General features: G+C 40.3%; 1 protein-coding gene across 4 annotated transcripts; it reads right to left on the bottom strand.

The window, feature by feature from the left end:
- Positions 1-109: 109 nt before the first annotated feature.
- Positions 110-20,365, bottom strand: senp7 (SUMO specific peptidase 7). 4 transcript variants are annotated; one of them, XM_004551392.4, is made up of 23 exons: positions 20,247-20,365; positions 16,142-16,226; positions 15,234-15,299; positions 15,040-15,155; positions 14,010-14,264; positions 13,502-13,623; positions 13,057-13,157; positions 10,462-10,792; positions 9,051-9,199; positions 7,897-8,031; positions 7,775-7,808; positions 6,975-7,202; positions 6,447-6,856; positions 6,155-6,282; positions 4,214-4,330; positions 3,983-4,099; positions 3,515-3,610; positions 3,231-3,418; positions 3,076-3,122; positions 2,945-2,988; positions 1,914-1,982; positions 1,657-1,807; positions 110-1,573 (listed from the first exon to the last, which is right to left on the bottom strand). In XM_004551392.4, the coding sequence occupies exons 1-23, from the start codon at positions 20,348-20,350 to the stop codon at positions 1,418-1,420; spliced, it is 3,249 nt and encodes a 1,082-aa protein (XP_004551449.3). In that variant the 5' UTR covers positions 20,351-20,365; the 3' UTR covers positions 110-1,417. The 4 variants fall into 4 exon arrangements, with proteins under 4 accessions (XP_004551449.3, XP_024661205.2, XP_024661204.2 ...); XM_024805437.2 differs by having other exon boundaries at positions 20,190-20,362; XM_024805436.2 differs by lacking the exon at positions 15,234-15,299.
- Positions 20,366-21,079: the final 714 nt, after the last annotated feature.

Raw genomic sequence — 21,079 nt, 5'->3', positions numbered from 1 at the left:
CACCAGTTTGTAAATCATTCTTCACAAGGACCAGACTGGGCTTATTAACTTAAGCAATTTAGTTTCAAATATAAACAGCAACAAAAAAAAAGACACATCAGAACAAGCATCATTTTTTCTACAAGTTTTAATATACAAATGAAACCAAATGTATTTTGGAATCAGTTTCTGTACATTCATCTGACAAAATAAAAAATTTAAAAAAAAAATCCCAAAGAGAACACCATAAAGGTGTTACACAAGAAAACGACAACTGAACAATCTGGCAAAAAGGGAAAACTGAGAACATTAATAAAGGACTGAATGGGTCTTCAGCAGGTCATTACACATGCCAGCGTGTGTGCCCTTAAACTTTTTTTTGCGAGGTGTATTCATGTTAAATTCATAAAGTTATCTATTAACCAGGACTTGAAACTCATTTTGCAGGACAAACCCAGGCAGGATAACAGCACAGGCCAGTGAAGCAATTTGATATGAAAGCAATGGCAATTTTGCACTTAATTCCTTTCCTACTGTGTTTCAAACAAGAACATCTGTTTATTTTTCACAAAGAAAAGAAAAAAAAATTGGCCGATATATCAGATTAGCAGACTTTTTTCAAATGAAGTATTGGTCGGGCTCTACAGAGAGTCACAGACACACACTGTTATACACACTTTAACTTAATTAGAGAAGTGGGTGACTGCCGGGTCTGTCTGTAGCTGGGAGGGAGAGGCACAGTCCTGTGGTTTCAAATCATATATTTTTCTAATGAAATTCAGTAAGAAAACTCCTGTCTATTAAATACCACACCGACGCTTCTTACATTTTGTCTAAAGTAAATCTCATCTAATAAAACTTTGATACAAAAGAAGGCAACATCAGGGACAACCTGGATAAGAAAAAACACACAACTGAGATCTGAGCTGAACTGAACTGTCAGTCGGATAATACACAAAATGTCTACCGGATGCCAGCAAGCTGAATTCAAACTACAAAAGCTTAAAAGAAACCAAAGATCAAAGCAAGGGGGATCCTAATAGAACTTTAAAAAAAATTTTTTTTTAAATATATCACTTTGCAAACTAAGTTTTACCACTGTTATGCTTTCACACATTATCTGCTTGGGCATACTACATAGAAAATTGAATTTTAATATTTCTTTATAAAATAGTTATCAGTATAAAAACAAACAGTAAAAAGTCTGGATTGATTTGTGTGTCTAGATATGCTTTTATTTTTTTTCTGCCCTTTACTTTTAATTAGCCAATTCTTTTATATTCACTAATAGGACCCCCAGGTAGTCAAAGGTTTACATTTTCAAGTTAATGCATAAAATAAAAGAATCTGCTTTAAAAGAAATATTTTCAGTTCACGCTGAAATGACCGTTGCTCAGTATGAGCAGTGATTTTTAATGGCTACAGGAATGTGATGTGCTCAACCGCTCAGCTGCTTTCCTAGTCTATTATCCAGGTTCTGATGTCGGTAAAGGTTAAGTACAAGATCTCGGATTTCATCTCGCTTCCTTCGCACCTGCTGCCGTGAAAACCATTGTTCTAGGTGTAGTGGGAGGTCAAAGTGCACCACGGGGTCCTGAAAGCAGAAGCAGAATTATTTATGCTGTCCTTGAACGCATTATTAGCTAAACTAAATGTGACGTTAAAAAAGTGCTTTACCTTCAAAAAGCACTCAACGTATTGTAGCAGGTAGAGGCCACAGTCGCTGCTGTTATCCTGAAGGGGGACGTGGCAGTGTGAGCTTTTCATCTGATCAGGACCAAAGTCCCTCGGTGACCCACGACGCACCTCCCATTCTGACTGCAAGTATCTGGCAGACAAATGTGTCATTAAAAAAAAATACAATAACATTTCACACAGACCCATACCCATGCATACCCAGCTTCAGAATTGTGGGTTTAAGGTGTCATACTTACTCCCGCAACAGTTTGAAGACTCGTTCATGAAGAGAAAGTTTAAGGGAATCCATGATAAGAATACACGGCCTACAGAGAGGACAGACAGCTGCAAGTCAGTGTTTACTTTTATATCAAGCTTTCATTTGTAAAGTCTTTTTGTTCAGATGTGTTTAAATACCCAGAGACCAGGGGGGAAACCACATAAACTTCCAAAACACACAAAGACCATTGCCTCTTTTCCGCAAGTGCCTACTTGGCTCAGCTCAGCTGTTAGGGGTTTTACATTAAGTTGTAGTGCCTTTTTAACCACTGTTGTAAATACATAAATTCCTGCACCATCTCATAGTATAAGAGCCATATCCCTATTATTTAACTGTGTTGTTTATTATTCTGGATTGAACACTGTACTATTTTTACTCTTTATCATGCTGCTGTAGCACAAAAATTTCCCTTGTGGGATCAAAAAGTATCCAACCATCTACCTGGTAGCAGGTATTTATTAGTACCTGCTCAGCCGGGGCTCCAAACAAGCCGAGTCGCTCCAAAGATGTGACATCATACTGCATGCCACCGATTGGTCGGTCAAAGGCATCACTCGATGACTCATGAGACCAACTCCTTCACAAAAATCTAAACCACCATTTTTGAAGCCCAGCAACAAGGGAAACCAACACATTGAGCGGCATGTTGAACTGAACTCAACGGGTTAAATCAGCCAGTGGTGGCTGACCAGTAACTGTCGACGATGCTTATGACTTCATTAGACGTATGTTGGAAGCAGCTTTCTGCTTAAACATATGCGCCTAATACATTTTGGATAGAAGTCATGTCAAGCTACACAAAGCAGATGAGCCTGGCAGGAAGTCACACACAGCCACAATTTAGAGCATTGGGCTGCTTTTCCTAATAAAACACCCCATCTAGACCCACCCTACTAAACCATTATCAGTGCATGAACATAAATGGTGTTAAGAGGTCAGAAAACAGATGATCAGAGGACAAAAGGAGTTTCTTTTTAGAATATGGACTAAAAAGGTGTAAAAACTCACCTTTTGCAAACTGTCTTCTTTTGCCACGTCAGCTCTGTACAACTCTACAAAGACAAAAATAGACTGAGCTGGTTTGCAGGAACAAACAGACACTTTTAAATATTCTTATATGTAACTGAATTATATCTTACTACTGGATTAGGTGGTGAATCTTTGGTGAATTCTTCCTGGGTATTTTCTAAAAGACACGAAACGACACACAATGATTACCTTCACCTTTCTGTCGTCACTGGTATAAACACCACATATAAACACCAAAGACAAAGAAGGCATGAGTCAAAAATACCTGTGTCTGTGTCTATATTGTCACTGCGCATATGTGATTTCTCCACATCATCATTAAAGCTTTTACTTCCTTGCGCATCATCTTGACTCTCAGACTCCTCCGTCACGTCGCTGCTCTTTCCTGTCCAGCCCTCGATTTTAGGCTCACCCAGTCCGGGAAAGCAAATGACAACTAAATACCAGTGAGCTCTAAATGGAGAGAGTCATGTGATGTGTTTAACAGATTTACTGAAAATTAAAAAGAGAAGAAAACTGTGCAAATAACACCTCCTGTGCTGAACTTACTCCTGATTGACAGGTACAAACAAGAAGTCCTTTTTGAAGATGTCGACGTGTCGTGTCCATGTCTTCACGCGTTGGTGCCGCCTCTGTCTCTGACAGCTGAATACAAACAAAAATAAAAACAATAAAAACATTTTTGGAGTCGTGCCTGTAACATGAATCTTGATTACAGGACATATCAGGTCTAAATACATTAAACATGCAATCTATTAAGCATTGCATTTTGGTCTTTGAAGCTTAGATGGTGTAGATGTGGACATCTACACTAATGACCAATGCATCCAACTCAAAAGGTACTGCAGGTTATAATACTGTTTAAGGAGGATGTAGTGTATCTTAAACGGCTGGCAGTTATTGTGCTATCTTGTTAAATCCAGTAAAGCGTAAGAAGGTAAGAACACTTTAAGTGAAGACATTTCACACAATCAGTACACCCCAAAGCAGACTGCAAACTCTATCAGGGTTACTTACGAGTCGCTGTTGCCACCTTCACTGGCATTGTCCCGCCGCGTCAGCTGCTTGTAGAAGAAGCTGCTGAAAATGTGGGAGCGCTCGACCACTGAAGCAGATGCGTTCTGGAGGAGGTATCTGGTTTTAAAAACACAAAAATCAAAAACGATCAATTTAGAAGCATCTCTATCCCAAGACTCAGAATCAATTAATGCCTTTTGTTTAATAAATAAAAAAAATAAAAGTTCATACTTGAGGTAAAAATCAATGATAACATCGTTAAGGTATTTCCCACTGTCAAGGCACTGCAGGTCCTCCATTGTAACAGTGATTCCTCCTTTCATTGGCGGAGGAGGAAACTGGATCAACCTAAGTAAGGAAGCAGGAGATAAGAATGAGCCGTTATTTAGATCATCAGAACTTTTAGGTTATACATATTATTCAAAGTGTTTTTATGAGGATGCACTGATCTCATAAGTCAGATTAGTATTACGATAAATGGGGACCTCATAGTAGTATTAACACCCCAAATAATTTGCAGTTTGTTTATTCATTCACTTTTGTGATTGATTAGTGATTAATCTAAGAATTAAGTTAGTCCAGTCAAAATATTCCCTGCTCTCCTCTTGTCGTTCATAAATATAATCCCAATAAGTTCCTCGCAGTGTGTTACAGCTTGAACATTTTAATCATTTTGCCTCTGGACATCACCACAGTGGATCCGAAATTAAGCAATCACAATGTGATCAAAGTGGAGGCTTAAAATTTATTCGAGGAGCTCAATAAAATATTATTTTAGCAATTTAGGATATTACAACATAGCACAATTTTAAAAGGCTCAGAATTAACTAAGAATTATACTTTGCAGTCAATAGGCATCCCCAGAGGTTCCTCCTTTGAGAAGCTCTGACAGCATTTACTGCAGCTGTGTTCAGCTGTTTGTTTGTGGAGCTCTCTGCTTTCACCAAGTGGAAAATAAGCTTGGGCTGAGATCAGTAGACTGACTTGGCCACTTGAGAACTTTCTGTTCCTTGTTTTCAGGTAGTTTTAGCTTTGTGTTTGGGGTCATTATCCTCTTTAATAAAGGTCATCCAGGTTTCCGGATTTTGACTGCATCCAAGTAGTAAAGCATTTTGCAAAGAATTCATGCTGCTACTTCTATCAGCAGTCACATCATCAATCAGCAACAATGACCCAGTTCCACTCGCAGCCATACATTTCCATGCCATCAGATTGTCTCTACTGTGTTTGACAGATGATGTGGTATGCTTCAGATCACGAGCCCTTCCTTTTGTTCTTCATACTCTTCTCTTCCCATCACTCTGGTTCACGCTCATCTGGACTTAATCTTTCTGCAGAATCCTACTCCACAGCTGGACCAGATGTTTTTTAGATGTTTCTTAGCAAAGTCTAACCAGTTTGTTCTGTTCTTGACCAATACTAGCTGTTTGAATCTTGCTGTAGCCCCTCTGTATTTACTGTCACAAAGGCATCTTTTGATTATAGCCCTTGATGGTGATACAGCTACTTCTTTATAAATATTCCCGAATTTGCTAGATGTGTTGTGAAAGGGTTTTCCTCACCTATGAGAGCTTTACGATCATCCACTTAACCTGTTTTTCATGGTCAACCATGAGTTTTTGGTTTTCCTCAAAAAACAACAAGTAGCAGGCCACAACTATCCACAAAACTGCTCCAACCTCCCTGAATTAACACCTACATCAGCCCATTGAAGACTTCATTCATAGTACACCAAAGTAATGAACAGATAAACAGTTAAATAACACAAAAGTTCCTGGTTTTCCACTATTTATACTGGGTCCACAGTTTAAAAATATAAAAAAAAACATTTCTATGAATTAATCAACTCAAATTATAAAATCTATTATAATAATAGGACAGTCTGTATAAGGAACTACCCAAACTTTTCCTGTAACTTTTTAACATTTAGTCTCACTTGTCCGGGCAACTTAAAATCAAAGTACCTGACATACACCTTTAATCACAGCTTAATTGCTGTAGTTCAAATCCTCTGTGTTGGCGTAAAGAAGCAGAAATTATAAAATTTGTGCCACTGTCCAAATACTTAAGGACCTGTCTGTACAAATATTTTAAATATACTGGTGGTCTGTATGAACAGATCTCAAACCTCCACTGATGAATCTCATAAGCATCTTAGCTTAGGCTACTTGCCTGTGAGCCAGACCCTGATGTTTATATTTAGTCCAGCTGGAGCCTGGTTTACACAGTGACACAGAGTAGGATCCTCTGGTTCTACGATGGCACATTGTATACACAGGAGTCGGTTCCTCTTTCTCCTTCTGTGGAGGGAAATGCACATCACAGACCAGTGGCTGTCAGGTGATTGTGAAGTGGGCACAAGCTAAATGTGCAGGCTTGCAAGCTGAGTACCAGTAAAGAAAAAACGGTTGGGGGGGGGGGGGGGGGGGGTATACTCTTACTGAACCACCCAGTAGACACTTACATCAGAGGGACATTCAACCCTTTGTTCTTCCTGATCAGGCTTTGGTTTGAGCAAAGGTGCTTCTGTGTCTGGCTCTGGTGCAATCTCTGTCTCTAAAACTGAGTCTGTCTTTTGTGCTGTGGGCTTTTTGTCTTCTTCAGGTTCTGTGTCCGTGTTTGTCACACCCAGCATGGAGAGCAGGAAAGAGTCTAGTCCAGTTCTTCTAATCAGCTCTATGCTATCATCCAGAGAAAGAACAGGAGACAGAACGTCTCCCAACTCACTAAATCTGTCTGTACTGTGCCTTAAATTGGTTTGTTCATTTGCCAGAGTCTTGAGACAGACAATGTCCAGGAGAGAGCGCAAAAAAGCTCCCTCCATTCCCTCCAGAGGTTCTCTCAGAGTCAGCAGGATGAAAGGGCTGGCTTTCCCTATTAAAACAGAGCGCAATATGAAATAATGCTGAATGCTGGCACTATATAACAGAAACCTTCAGCATTTTTAAGTTTAAATGACCAAAACCCTGAACTTGTCATCCAGCAGTCTCACCAGTGTTCACAGCTCCATCTTTTTTGGCCGACAGCAGGCGGAGGTCCTGCTGTACCGAAGCGGCAGCAGTTTCTGACACACAAAATAGCAGCACAGCAGCAGGTGTGGGCTCCTCATCACCCTTAAAGTGCAGCTGTCGTTCTTCCAGTTCCTGTCGCTCCCAAACACTGTACCTCCTCAGCTCCAAACGCTCAAAGGTCAACTTCACCTCCAGCTCCTCACTGGTGTCTGAACACAAGATGCGGTCGTAAGGACAATACATTTTTACAAACAGCTTTACACTTTATTCTTGTTTCTGGTATTTTACAATGTTTGTCTTGTTAAATTGACAAACAGCTTGTATATTTTGTGCAAGTATTTTTAAAGTATAAGGTAACAATTTTGTTCTTGCCTTTTATAAATTTTTTTCTAGCTAAGTAATACTTTTGTTTTTAATGCTTTGGAAAATAATGTTCAACCACTCTTCTTTAATAGAAACAAGGGTTACGCACACAAAGGCAGGCTAAAATGTCATTAAATGAACCCATAAATTGACTGAGTTTTACAGATTCAGAGGTGAAAATCTACTGGGATCTTGAGGGTTTGACGCATTAGCACAAAGAAGCTAAGCGAAATAAGTGAAAAGCTAGGAGAGGATACTGTGCCAAAACAAAATGAGGTGACTTGTTTTTGTGTCAAAGCTTATACAACCCTGCCCAATGGCACAAAAAATGATCAGAAAAGCTGATGGAGAGAGGTTCTCTTTAAAAGTTATTAGGAAAAGGAATTACTTAAGATCAAAACATATTTATAAATATTACCTTTGAGTGGGATGATGATTTCTTCCTCCTCTATCTGTGAACAGAGAGAAAGATGCATTAGATTTTCAAATTCTGTGCATGCTTACGGCAAAAAGCCCATCTTTGCATTTTATTAGGGTTACCGCGATGGGTCCATTTGCTTTTCCATGATAAACTCCACAGTGCAGACCACAGAAGGGCAACTCCATGCAGGAATAGTCTATATTGAAACTGGGAGCTGAAGTCACTGGAAGAGTAGTGTTGTGCACAACAAACACCTGCAAAACACAAACAGACACACACATGCAAAGTTTACAGGAAATAGAGCAGGCTGCGAAGCCGCACAACGATGCAAACAGATTAATACACGGTAATGTCAGGATAATAACAGACTACAAAGATAACTAGTGGCATGATTAAAGGGCAGCATGCAGAGGCTACATAAAATTGTTGCTTTGGCACCATCTGGTGGTGGTTAAAAGAATGACATGGCAGTTTGCAGGTATTCCGCTGTCTATTGAAAAACAGCATATCGAGATATTTGTCTTGATATGTTGCTCAAATGAGAAAGAAAGAGAAGACGCAGGAGGTCACCTGGTGGTCTATTCTGCAGGAGTTTGTTCAACCTTTTTGTGGCACTAAATGAAACTGATCTGTGATACTGTGCTACAGCTAAAGAACACACACACACAAATATTCTTACTCACTGCATGCACTGCAAAGCTATTTAAAGCTGAATTCAGTGACTCTTCCTGCCAAAATTTGATGCATGTGTTAAATGCATTGACTATAAACCATTGTTAATGTACCAGGTTTGAAACTCGATGTTCTCCTTATAATGCCACGATCTTACAATGGTGGCAGTTTTTGAAAGCAGCTGTAGAGTGATCTTAGTTCACGTGACTGTGAAATCGATAACATAATGGTTTAGAAAAGAACAAGTTCTTCCTTTTATTATATCCAGACATCCACGTGCATGGCTCCGCTCTCCCTTGATGTCATTGGGTCAGATACAAGACTAAGTGGCTGCCGCACAGGCAAAGTATTGTCTTTTAATTAGCAGTTGGTGACTTGGACACCCTGGGGTGAAGTAAAACCTTAGGCCCCCGGATCATGTCTGTAAAACACCCTTTGTGATGTCATGTTAATCTGGGCATTAGCTCAGCTCAGTTTAGAGGCATGTGCGAGGCTGTTGTCTGCACAATATAAAAAAGGAAAAGAACATATATAAGGGGATTATAAAAACTGAGATCACATATGAAATGTGTTTGTGCTGGACTGAACACACTCTACCAACCTGCATGTCAGCAGTGTGTTGCTGTTTGGCCTCAGCTTCCTGTGACGACTGACCCTTTATTACTGCGTCTTCCACAGCGACCAGTGTGCGGACTTGGCTGCAGCCCCGAGAAACGTCTCCACCCTCCTCATCGTCACTGGACAGCACAACTGAAACACAACCATTAAGACAACATGAGGCCAGAGTGAACCTTTTCTTTGGAATTCTCTAAAAGTACAAAACGCTTGAGGACACATAAGCCCCTATCTGATACTGTATAATGGAAATGTAATGGGCTTTAAAGCCACAGTGAGGACAGTAGTAATCCAGGAAAAGGCACGTGGGTAAGCTAAACAGTGAAAACATTGTAGCTGCTAATTGTATTTTCACGTGCTCCCGGATGGCCCCTTTTCCTGCGTCAGTCTTCAGTGTGTTCATGTGCCTCATAAACATAGAAAGAACATGGATGCTACAGAGAAGTTGTATTTTAGTGTTTAAGGCATTAAAATAACAGCTTGTTAACTTGATAAATAAGTAAGTCCTCAGGGTAGCTGACATCTTTGACATTTTTAGTAACTTTTCAAACTAATTTTGGTGAATGTATGCAAAAAGCAACTAATGGTTACAACCTAATAACATCCTGCTTCACACTCAAAAGAATCAGCTGAATTGGTTCAGGCATCAGACTCCTAGGATGCCTCCTAGTAGGGATGGACCCCAAAACCTGGTTTTGAATGAACCCTGGGAAAAAAATTATTAAAAAAACTGGAGAATCAATAAGCACCAAAATTATCAGTACTGCTTTCAGCCGTGGAGAAATAAAAAAGAAAGAAATTACATGTATTTATTGCTACATAAACAAAGTTATCATTTACATTTTATCTGACCACCATTACTGATTAAGAGATTCGTTTAAGATGCATTTAACTAGTCCAACAGATAGCGCCCTGTGTCACACATACGCACACACAAATCCTGGTCTTTGTGAAGAGGGCTGAGAGAATTAAACGCTCAAAAGTATAGCTGTACTTTGTTAGAGTGAAACGGTTCGTCACCACAAATGCAGGTCTTTTAATCTGTTAAAACAATCAGCAAAAGCCTATTTCTCCATCACATGCTGTAAATAGGCAGTAGCTTTCTCTCTCATAATCGGGAATATTGGTTGTGCAACTTTTCTGACTAAGAGCCGCTTATAACATGTATGACTTAGTAACACACTTTATTTTGATGGCCGCTATTTCAAGGTGAGTCAATTTCAAAGTCACTGAGCAGATGCAGCACAATTAATTACTGAAGTTTTGTTTAAATGAGGCCCTCACTCACACACACACACACACACACACACACACACACACACACACTTGCCAGGTTCTGGCCTGCTCAGACACACTCAGCAGTGGACTGAAGCCACACGTTTGTTGGGTGTACTCACTGGGCTCAGAGGGACTGATCTGATTCCCGTTGTCCTGTGTGGATGATAGGCTTTGTCTTGGGCTGCCAGTAAAATCTTCGCGTTCCAAATCAGGGTTGATGACTGGGACAAGAACTTCTGTTCCATTGTCTTCACCCACCGTGAACTGCACTATGCAATGCTCCAAGCTCTCCAAATCACCATCCTCTCTACTGTCCTCGTGACAAATGGGTGCAGAGAATGCTCCTCCATCTCTTCCATCTTCTTCTGTGAGCTGAAGAACGCTCTCGCGGTTGCGTTTGGGGCTCTCCGTTCCATTGCATTGGGACGCCGAATCCCTTCTTTTCCTCTTCTATCACACAACATAAAGTATAATGTATCACTTCTGCTGTTTACTGAGCACACAGCATAAACTGAAAGATCACAGAGCCATTTTTAGAATACAGTAAAACAAAATAAATTTTTAATCTCACTTTTTAGACACGGAATAACAACTGCTGAGTAGGGGTGCAACGATACACAAAATTCACGGTTCGGTTCGGTTCGATACTTTGGTGTCACGGTTCGATATTTTTTCGATACAAAAAAAATGTTCATGCCTTTTTAATTTGTCATTTATTAAAATTATAAATATATATTTTAACTCAAAAGTACAGTTTTTAAATTTAACCCTAACCCTTGTGCGTGTTTTTTATTTTGACAGCGAATACGCACCTGCGGACCACTTATGTGCAGCCCTGGTTATTTAGCTCGTCATATTGCAGCCACAGAAATTCTTTTGTCCATGAAACCATAAAGCTGCACTTTCTTTTTGCCTTATAGTCTGATTTGTCATAACTTCTCCGTTTTGTGGTAAGCTTTTCTTTGGCTGTCACTTCTTCACCCTGACCTGTCTTATTTGGCTCAGCAGAACTAAAATATATATCTGTCTGTGAAGGTTCTCAGTCATCCAGGTCATCGTAGTCAAATATATATCCTGCTGCTTTTACACACGCACTCACATAAGCTCAGCGATTCTCTGCGCGATCAACCTCTCACATGTTTAAGCTGCGGGAGATTTCACTTGTCATGTTTGCATAGTAAGCTAACGATTAATAAGATGATGTCAGAGGAATTGGTGCACAAATTATCATCACTCACAGATCAGTGCTGTCGCTCTCTATACACAGTTCGCACGATTGCAAAGTGAAAGCAAAAAAACAAGCGCAAATTCAAACGCGATTGCAATATGTCACATATTGACAGTGGCTCACCGATGCCAATGACATAATTACCCAGCTACATTTCTGAAAGAATGCAAAAGCATTGACATATATTTTTCCTTCCTACAATAGCCCGACGGGCAGGGAAGAGATAGATTTTGGTAGCCCGACTGAAAAAAATCGCTAGCTCCAGGACGTCGGGCTAGCGATATTGCGAGCCCTGTATCTGATTGAGGAATCACTCATCTTTGGAAAAGAGAGTTTACTACAGAGAAATGTCTCTTTCCAAAATAAAAGCTATACTATCCGCTTCTTCTGGGCTATATTCTCAGCAGCATAAGGAGAATCATGTGCTAACAGCTGTCTAAATGACTCGGCTAAAGTTAGTAGCATGCTTGTTGTTTTTGTCTTTGCACTAGGATGATGTCGGTGTAAATGTGCAGTCATATTCGTTGTGTTCCCACTAGTGCTTTCAGGTTAATCTCGTTGAAATGACCTTAACGCCACAACACGGCAAATCTCCGTTAACGAGCTACCGCCGATCGCTCCGTGCATGGGGCTAGACGGCCAACACGTTAACGAGCTAACTGCGCTAACACACTAGTTCCCACCCATGTAATTGAGCATTGCATGGCACATCCAACATACTGTTTTACTTTAGTCCATGACTCGCTTACCTTCAGGGTCATACGTCACATGAAAACCAAAATAATTCCAAACGCGAGATCTGAATGAGGGTGGGGGAGGTGCCCTGCGCTCTTCCTTCTGTCTATGCTGTCTGTGTTGAGGCAGGTTACTCGTTTCCCAGCTTTTGTTCTAATCTAGTTAACTGTAGCACTAAATTCACTAAAACGATACAGGGGTGGAATTCATGCAGTAACTCTTAGGCTCAGGTCACAACATGCTAACATGTACTGGGAAGTAAGATGTGCCCCGTCACTTTATCTCCTGAAAAAGTTCCTTATATCACTGAATCTCTTAAATTCAAAGAGGAAGTGAGCTTCTGTCTCAACCTAATCTGTCCAACAGTCACATTTTCTATTGGTTTGCCAACACCTTTTCTCTTGTCACCTGCCAGTTCTTGATCACTGAGCCTGCAGTTGGTTAGGACGCGTCTCTACTTTTTATCTCTAACTTTAGAGCCAGAATCTCCCCACACATGATCTCAATTGTTATGGCCAGGAAGTATGCCAATCAACTTTGGCTTTCAGTTTCTGTTTTTCCAGTGTTTCAGACTCTGACTGCTTGCGTGGAAAGGACTCAAAGCCTTATTCAAAGCACAAGGCTGACAAGAAAATTTGCTACCATGTTTGCATAGTCTGGTGCACACCTGCTGAGCTCTCCGGGGATTGGTTAAGTTTAATCAAGGTTGATTGTTCCTGGTTTCATTTTGAGTTTTAAAAGTGGTACTCACCAGACTAGGCTGTGCATCTTTTTCTGAATCAGTCCACCTGTCTTTGATGTCACAGGACACTATATCCTCAGCAGGCTCCCAGCTCAAAGACAACCCACAGTCTGCATGACAAACATATAAAGTTAAAATACACTCATACACCACTGACAACCTATGAATGGAATTCCCTGTCCTCAAAGCAGGTCAAAAACAGGAAAACGATTACTAAACTTTAAACACTGATAAGTAAACAGAGTAACATGTGATGTCCTTTGCTCTATATAACTTTTGTTTTTTTTAAAGCTACTCTGGAAATAAGACCAGCGGTGGATGGAACGGTAATGTCTCGAGTACACGATTTATTCACAGTTAAATCCAACATTGTCTTTATGACAACAAAGTCAGTCACAAAAGAGCGCCAGCAGCATTAAACCAACAACTGCATCAACTCTTCATGTTTACCCACCTACAACTTCAGCAAATCTGTCATCTTCTGTGTTGTCCTTGCCTATTATCACCTCCTCGATATCTTTGCTTTCTTCTTTGTCCTCTTGGTTGTCAACATTTTGTGGTCTTCTAAGGCTCAACCTGTGGAGAAAAAGACGGGAAAAGATGTTCTGATTATGCTGTACAGTTTATTCCTATTTTTAGCAAACTGTTAAAAATTGGGCGTTTCCATTCAGGTCTGGGTTGAAAAAAAAAAGTATGCTGGCTTTAGTGTAAAGTGTGTTGTATGTAAATATGTTTCCCCAATTAAAATGAGCTACTGCAGATTCTACAAGCCTCTAAAGATGTAAAATTAATGAAAATGGCCAGAAAGACATACACTTTTTAACTTACTTTCCCCCCCCTTCGTCTTATTGGGTTGGTCGGTGTTTACCAGAACTTACTGCTCGTAAGGATATTTGAGAGAGACCGACTGCTTCATCTAACTAATAGTCCTTCACATTACTTCTTTTACAATGCTATCCCACCTTTGGGAGGTTGGAGTGACAGTCCTCTGGTTGCGCTTGGGTGTCACACTCTTGCTCCTGTTATTCCTGGCTTCCCTCTGACTGGATCTAGTGTCTCTGTAGGTCGGTGTTTCCTCTCTACACTGACCGCTCTCCCTCCGCCTGCTTGGCGTTTGTCCTCTGTTCTTCGCACTATGAGTCTTTTTTGTCCTTTCCATATACTCCATGCCGAATTTTGTCTTCAGGACATCTGTCAGGATCAGAAGAGGCTTCCTCCTGTGGGAGAAAGCAGAGAATCGTTGATTCACAACCTTCCTCGAACGACGTCTTCTCCGCATATTGTTCCCATCAAGCCCACTGAGGTATTCAGGCTTAAAACTCATCTATCTCTGCACGTGAGACTTTATGTGTGCCAGCTGATCAACAGGGTGCGGTCTAATGGTGTAGATAAGTCACATGTGCAGAAATGATAAGCTTGGCTTTGAGTCATGGTGTTTGCAATGTTTCCTTTATGGACCGCAACTCTGACCACTGTGCAAAATTTATAAAATATATACAGAAAAGGCAAATATGCCTGGGTGGCCCAAACAGGCATTTTAATGGACGTATACTAACTGTGCAGCACCTGTCTTAAAGAACAATGACCACCTCCATCTATTTAATTTATCAGCACTCTTTACCCTTCTTCTCCCATTTCTGTTGCTCCTGCAAGTGCTCTGCAGAGAAATGATATTACCGTACTCTAATTTTGAAGAAATACTGCAGTGACACTTTTTTATTTTTGTTGTCCTGGAGTAATGAAGGTTAGATTAAGAGAGACCTTGGAGAACTTCATTATTAATTGTGAGCGCCCCATTTTGTGAATGCTTAAGACTGCAAAAAAAAAATTTTTATTTATTTTTTTTATTTATTTTTTTTTACAGAGAACATAAGCGCAGTACGCTTCAGTGTAGACAACAGCACATATTTATGAGTTTTAAATCATAAGCAGATATTTTAGTCCGCAGTTTAAAAAAGTCAAATCATCACACGACACTTCTTGCCTCCTTACCTGTCCATGTCCAGTGCGATCATAGCTGCATGGCTGTGATCAAACTTCGTGGATCCGTTTTTATGCGGTGACTTGCGATTTCTGAATTTGCAATCTGCAAACGCAGTCCAGGAAACCTTTCAAAGAGGAGGCAGACACTGTTAGTTATAAGAATAACCCAGAATAACCATGTTAGCATAAAGATAACGCTGTACCTGTCTTTCTAATTTTCCATACTCTGATGAAAGACATGTCATGGGAATTCTGAGTGGATTTTCCATCTAAAATTAATATGGTTGTTAGTGACCATGCTTGTATGAAACACATTGCAATGCAATAAACAAAAGCGCAAGATTTCTTTCACACAACTAAGGAAATATGCTAAGCTTGTTGCATGCAGTTGCAACTGTCAGACCAGCTGCTGTTAAAGCGGTGTGTATAAGCTAGCGTCTATAATTCCAGTTCAAATACAATGATGGGTAGCAGTCAAAGCTCCCTAACCCATGAATTGTTGGACGAGTCAGCTGACACCTATTTAAAAATGTTGACTCTCGGGCAAAAAGACCTGCATTGTCCACTTTCAGCTGTTTCTCAAGAAGCATCTGTTGCTTCTCGTTTTGTCATTGTAAACTAAATCTAGACTTCTGTTAGGAGAACTTAGCATTGTGGTATCTTAAGAGGTGTTATTTTTGCTAGTTTTCTGATATTTTACAAACACCAGCAATGAATAAGTTCACCGAAGACATAATCAGCAGCTTCAGTGGGAGTCAAAGTAACTCTTAGTTGCAATCCTTGTAACAGCTTTTAAGCGTTGATTATGCAAGGAAATCCACTAAGTACAGCTCCCTATCCTCAATCAGTCAGGTCTCCAGCCCTTACTAGGAAGAGAGTGGGCTCACTGATTATCAGACTGACAAGAGCAAACATGTGAGAAAGTAAAAGAATCCCAATTTGCAACGTGCTTGTGATCAGCAAAGGATATGAATGCAGCAATGAAGCCATCAGCACCACAGGATTGGGCCAAGAGGAAATACAATTAAAACGGCACACTCACACAAGCTCACAAGAATGAATGGATGAAATGGAAAGTGGGTATTTCATAAAACATAGGTGATATATATACCAGGTTATCCTTGCCCACTGTAAATGGAATAGTTAAGGCTCTCCTTTGCTCCATCATGGTCCACGGGTAAGGCACAGCAACAAGACTGCAAGAAGCAAACAAAAAGACAAATGTGAAAAAAGCCATATAGTGTGCCATCATTATTATTATTATTATCATCATCAAGAACAGTAGCATGTAAAATGGCCTGCATGTGAATGTGAAAATGGTATAAATCTAACAAACAACAAGTTTTGTTGGAAGAAAAACTCCAACTGGGTGGCTCAGTCAAATAACTTCCAAAAGATGGACATGCTAACAGATTCCTGCCAAATGTTAATAAAATTTAGACAAATGTGATAAAACAGAGAAAAATGTGTGTAATGGGAAGACTAATGACTTCCTAAAACAGGAAATACTTGCTGACATATAGTTTTATGACCTATAGTTAGCTGTGAGACAAATATTAACACAGGAATACAACATAACTGCTTCCTCTTGGGATATGTTTTCTGAACATTGAAACAAAACACATTTTCCAGTTTTTATGGAATATTTTATGAACAAAAATGACTGAGCCTGATTTAATGAAACGTGACATAACACTGTGTTTTTTTTTATTTGCTCATGCAAAAACATCAGTACTTCATGACTTGTTGTGGTCACGCACACATGGTTAAATAAACAGCAGTTAATCAGCTTGTGTTTAAAAAAAAGAAAAAAGAAAAGAAAAATGAGGGGGAACATGGCAAACCACACATTCAGCTAAACACTCAAACATTATTAAAACTGAATAATAACCCCAGAACATTACCACAATAAGCTTTCTTTAAAAATAAATAAATAAATTGAGTAATACATTCATTCCCCGGACACTTTATTAGATACACTTTGTTACTATCAGGTTGGACCCCCACGTCAGAACTGTATTAATTCTCCATGGCATAGATTCAACAAGTTGCTGGAAATATTCCTCAGAGATTTTGGTCCACATTGACATAAAAGCCTCACACAGTTGCTGCAAATTTAATAACTTCGCATCCACAACCCACAGGTGGTCTATCGACTGAGATCTGATAAACTCATTGTCAAGTTCAAGAAACCAGCTGGAGAAGATTTGACCTGTGTGCAGGGCTCTAGAGTGCGACCAAATTTCTCCATGGTGCGACTAATAAAAAATACTTGGTTGCACCGGTGCGACCAAGTATTTTCTCGGAAAAAAAAAGTTTCAGCAACCCTGAAAGTCTCCGTGTGTTCAACAACAGACACACATTATGCCCATGTCGTGTTCTAAACCAATCAGAGATACTCAGAGGCGGGGACCTCTGTGATTGGCCGTGGTCCAGATATTCCTGCAGACCTACTTGTGTTTACGTTTGAAAGTGCGGGCAGATAGAGAAGGGTGAGTAGCCCAGGTCAGAAGTGTATGAAGTTGGTATTGAGAAAATATGAAAAGAAAAATTGATAACTTTTTCGTTAAGTTAAGGCCTGATCAGTCCAAAATTCTGAGCCAGCGCTCTGACACGGAGCCATCAACCTCTCCGTTTTTGTCAAACACTGGTCCGGAGACGGCATCAGAAAATGAGCCACATACGATCGACTCCCAGCCGGAGTCCACTGAAAGTAAAAGTGAGAAAATGTATAGATTTCGAATCGAGTGGCTTGACCAGTTTCCCTGGCTAAGATACAGCCAAGCTGACAATATGATGCACTGCATTTATTGTCGCGAGTGTGGAAAGACCATGGCCGGCAACACAGCATTTGTCACTGGTGCTAATACGTTTCGAATTGAAACGCTGAAAAAGCATACAGCATCGAGAAGACACATTATATGCCGCGATAAATGCTCTGCCAAAATGTCCCCGCTCCTCACTGCCTTTCAGCGGCAGGCAGGAGTAAACAGGTCATCGGAGGAGGCCGAGATGATCATTAAGTTTAACATCGCCTACAATATTGCAAAAGAAGAAGTTCCGTTTACTAAGTTCAAGTCAGAAATAACTCTTCACAGGAAAAATGGCTTGGACATAAACCCCACATACAGCAATGATGTTGCGTGCGCCCAGTTTATAGGCGTAATCGCTGACACACTGAAAAAAAAGACGTGAGTGGAAATTGCGAACAGTACATACATGGCCTTCCTGATCGATGGAGACACAGACATCGCTACAAAAGAATGTGTCATTGTGTACGCTCGTATCTTGCAAAAAGGAAGACCAGCGAATATACTGATTGGACACATTGAGGTCCAGCATGCCCATGCCCAAGGTAAGCCATGTCATGTCACGTAGCCTATGTATATGATTAATAATATTACGTCGTGTTACTGAATTAACCATATCTAGCATGTTCTTATCATTGAAAATTAAACATAGCAATAATACATGAATATAGAAACTCAAACTGAAAAAGACTGCATTGTAAACTCTTGATCTGAGAGGTAAATGGGTTTTTTTTTAATTTGTTTAGGAATTTATGCTGCCTCAAAGAAAGCATTTGCTGCTCTTGGGGACCAGTGCAGTAACTGGTTGGATAAAATCATTGCTATGGGGGCTGATGGAGCTGCTGTTAATTTGGGCAGCAAAGGGGGTGTCAAGTTAATCATTTTGAAAGGTTGTTAGTTAATCATTTACAAATAAAAAAAAAAACGTGAACATGTAAAACTGCGGTGTTAAGTAATGCAGTTAAAAAATTTGGGTACGCCTAACTTTTGTGCTTGTACGCCTAAATTTTGTGCTGGTGCGCCTAAATTTTATTTTTAGGCGCACCAGTGCAACCATGGCAAAAAGTTAGTCTAGAGCCCTGCCTGTGTGACATAGTGCGCTTTCCTGCTAGAACCAAACCTGAGATGATGTTTACACTCTGGTCATAAAGGGATGGACGTGGCGAGCAATTCTCAGGTAGGCTGTGATGTTTAAACGGTGCTCAGTTGGTACTAAAGGACCTTAAGTGTGCAAGAAAATATCCCCACACTATTACACTTCCACCACATGCTTTCATGTTGTTTACCTTAAATTATAATGCTACTAACAAAATGTTGCAGCAGAAACCAGACCAGAATCGGACAATAGAGATTGGACGATTCTGGTGAGCCTGTGCACAATGTGGCCTCAGTTTCCTGTTCTTAACTGCCACTCCGCTGTAGTCTTCTGCTGCACCTTTGTTCCTTATTCTGATGCTCAGAGTTTGAACAGGTCCTCTTGGCCATATCTACATGCCTCAAATTGATGCCATGTAATTGGCTGTATTTGTTTTGAGTTGAACGGGTGTACCTAATAAAATGGTCAATGGGCATATATCATTATGCATCTGACATAAATGTCTCTCAGAGTGTGTCAGACTGCAGAATATTGCAGATACATTGCCCACGTTGTTATCCTGGCCAGCGTATCACAAAAGTATGAGTATTTCCAGGGTATTTCCAGGGTTTGAAGTCAGTTAACTGACTTCAAACCCTGGAAAAAGTATTATTCAGTAAATAAACCCTCTCCAAAAGGAAACTACATCACATGTTGCTGTAAAAGGGGAAAAAGGCACTTGGCAGACCACACGAATTGCTGCCAAACATGATCAAAAGAAAATGTACTTCCTATATGTTTAAACTCACATGCATTTCCTATTTTGCATCAACCACCATCGACATATCTTATGAAGTTAAATGAATTATAAATCAGTTTCTTTGTGGACTCTCATAAGCCAAAATGATGAAATGCAAACTCAGAAATATATATAAAACTCAGTGTTGTGACTGTAACAGTACCGACTTGCAGCTAACCATAAGCGACCGACACTGCCAGTTCAGCAAGCAACACTCCAGCTTTCTTTTGTAATTGAAGCTGATGTTTAGCGCACATGCTGCTCCCAATCCAAACAGCCAACCTTTATTATGGTTGTAACACGGCACATTGTAACCTCGGAGGTCACCGTGCAGACCTCGTGTTTATTTATGTTTATTTTCTCTGCCTGAACACACCAGAAAGATTAAATCTGATTAGCTCTCGGCTACAGCTAGCAGCGTTAAAGCTATGGCTTACCCATGATGCTAGAAACACGCAGGAAAGCTAAAGCTTACCCCAGGCCACAGCCGCTCGCAAGTGCAACGCACAGTATCAGGAAACTGGAAACCTACTTTCCCACGGACGTGTACACCTGCATCTTACAGTCACAGAAGGCACACATTTTCCACAGTCCGATAGTGTACCCAACGGGCGCTGCAATATTCCTTAGGAACATCCGGTGAAACCCGGAAGTGCATCCAGAGCAAAACAAGAGCGTGAAGAGCAGTTTGTTCCCAGGCGGTGTTGTAGCGCCGGTGTTCTGAGCGGGCTGAGACCAGGGCATTTGCCCGGTGGGGCGCTCGTGATTTTTCGTTTTTATGGGCCGATGGGGGTTTATTTCTTCTTTTTTTTTTAACGATATAAATGAATGGTGGTGGATTGGCCAGTTGGTCATGATCGAATCTGGGCTTTCATCTTAGTGACTGACTGTTTAATTCTCATACTGTGATGTTGCCGGTAGATTCGTCTCATTTCAGCAAATCTTGTAGTTGATTTTATTGGATTTGTGTCTGGGAGAACTGATGGCTGTTTCCATGTTTCCACTTCTTCCAAGTGGAAACATGGAAACATGTTTCACTATCACATGAAGATGAATTTCAAGATGCATCCCAGCAAGTATCCCAGCAGAACAATAACTAACTTATAGTTTAATTGGTCTGCTACTCCAGCACCCACAGGACCCAAAATTCATATATATAAAAAATATACCATCCACTTTTACAGTCTTTTTGTTTTTTGTTAAACTGCATACCAATTACCAGGGGCAATAAGCATACCAATGTTAGACCAGCAATAATACAGCTGTAAGTTTTACAACAGTTTCAGCACATATGGTGCTTAAACTTAATTATCTACCTATCTATCAAGTTTTTTTCCACAAAAAGATTTTTTACAAAATCTCTCA

This window comes from Maylandia zebra, linkage group LG16 (genome assembly GCF_041146795.1).
Source record: "Maylandia zebra isolate NMK-2024a linkage group LG16, Mzebra_GT3a, whole genome shotgun sequence".
Lineage (NCBI taxonomy): Eukaryota > Metazoa > Chordata > Actinopteri > Cichliformes > Cichlidae > Maylandia > Maylandia zebra.
This window is presented reverse-complemented; position numbering and strand designations above follow the sequence as displayed.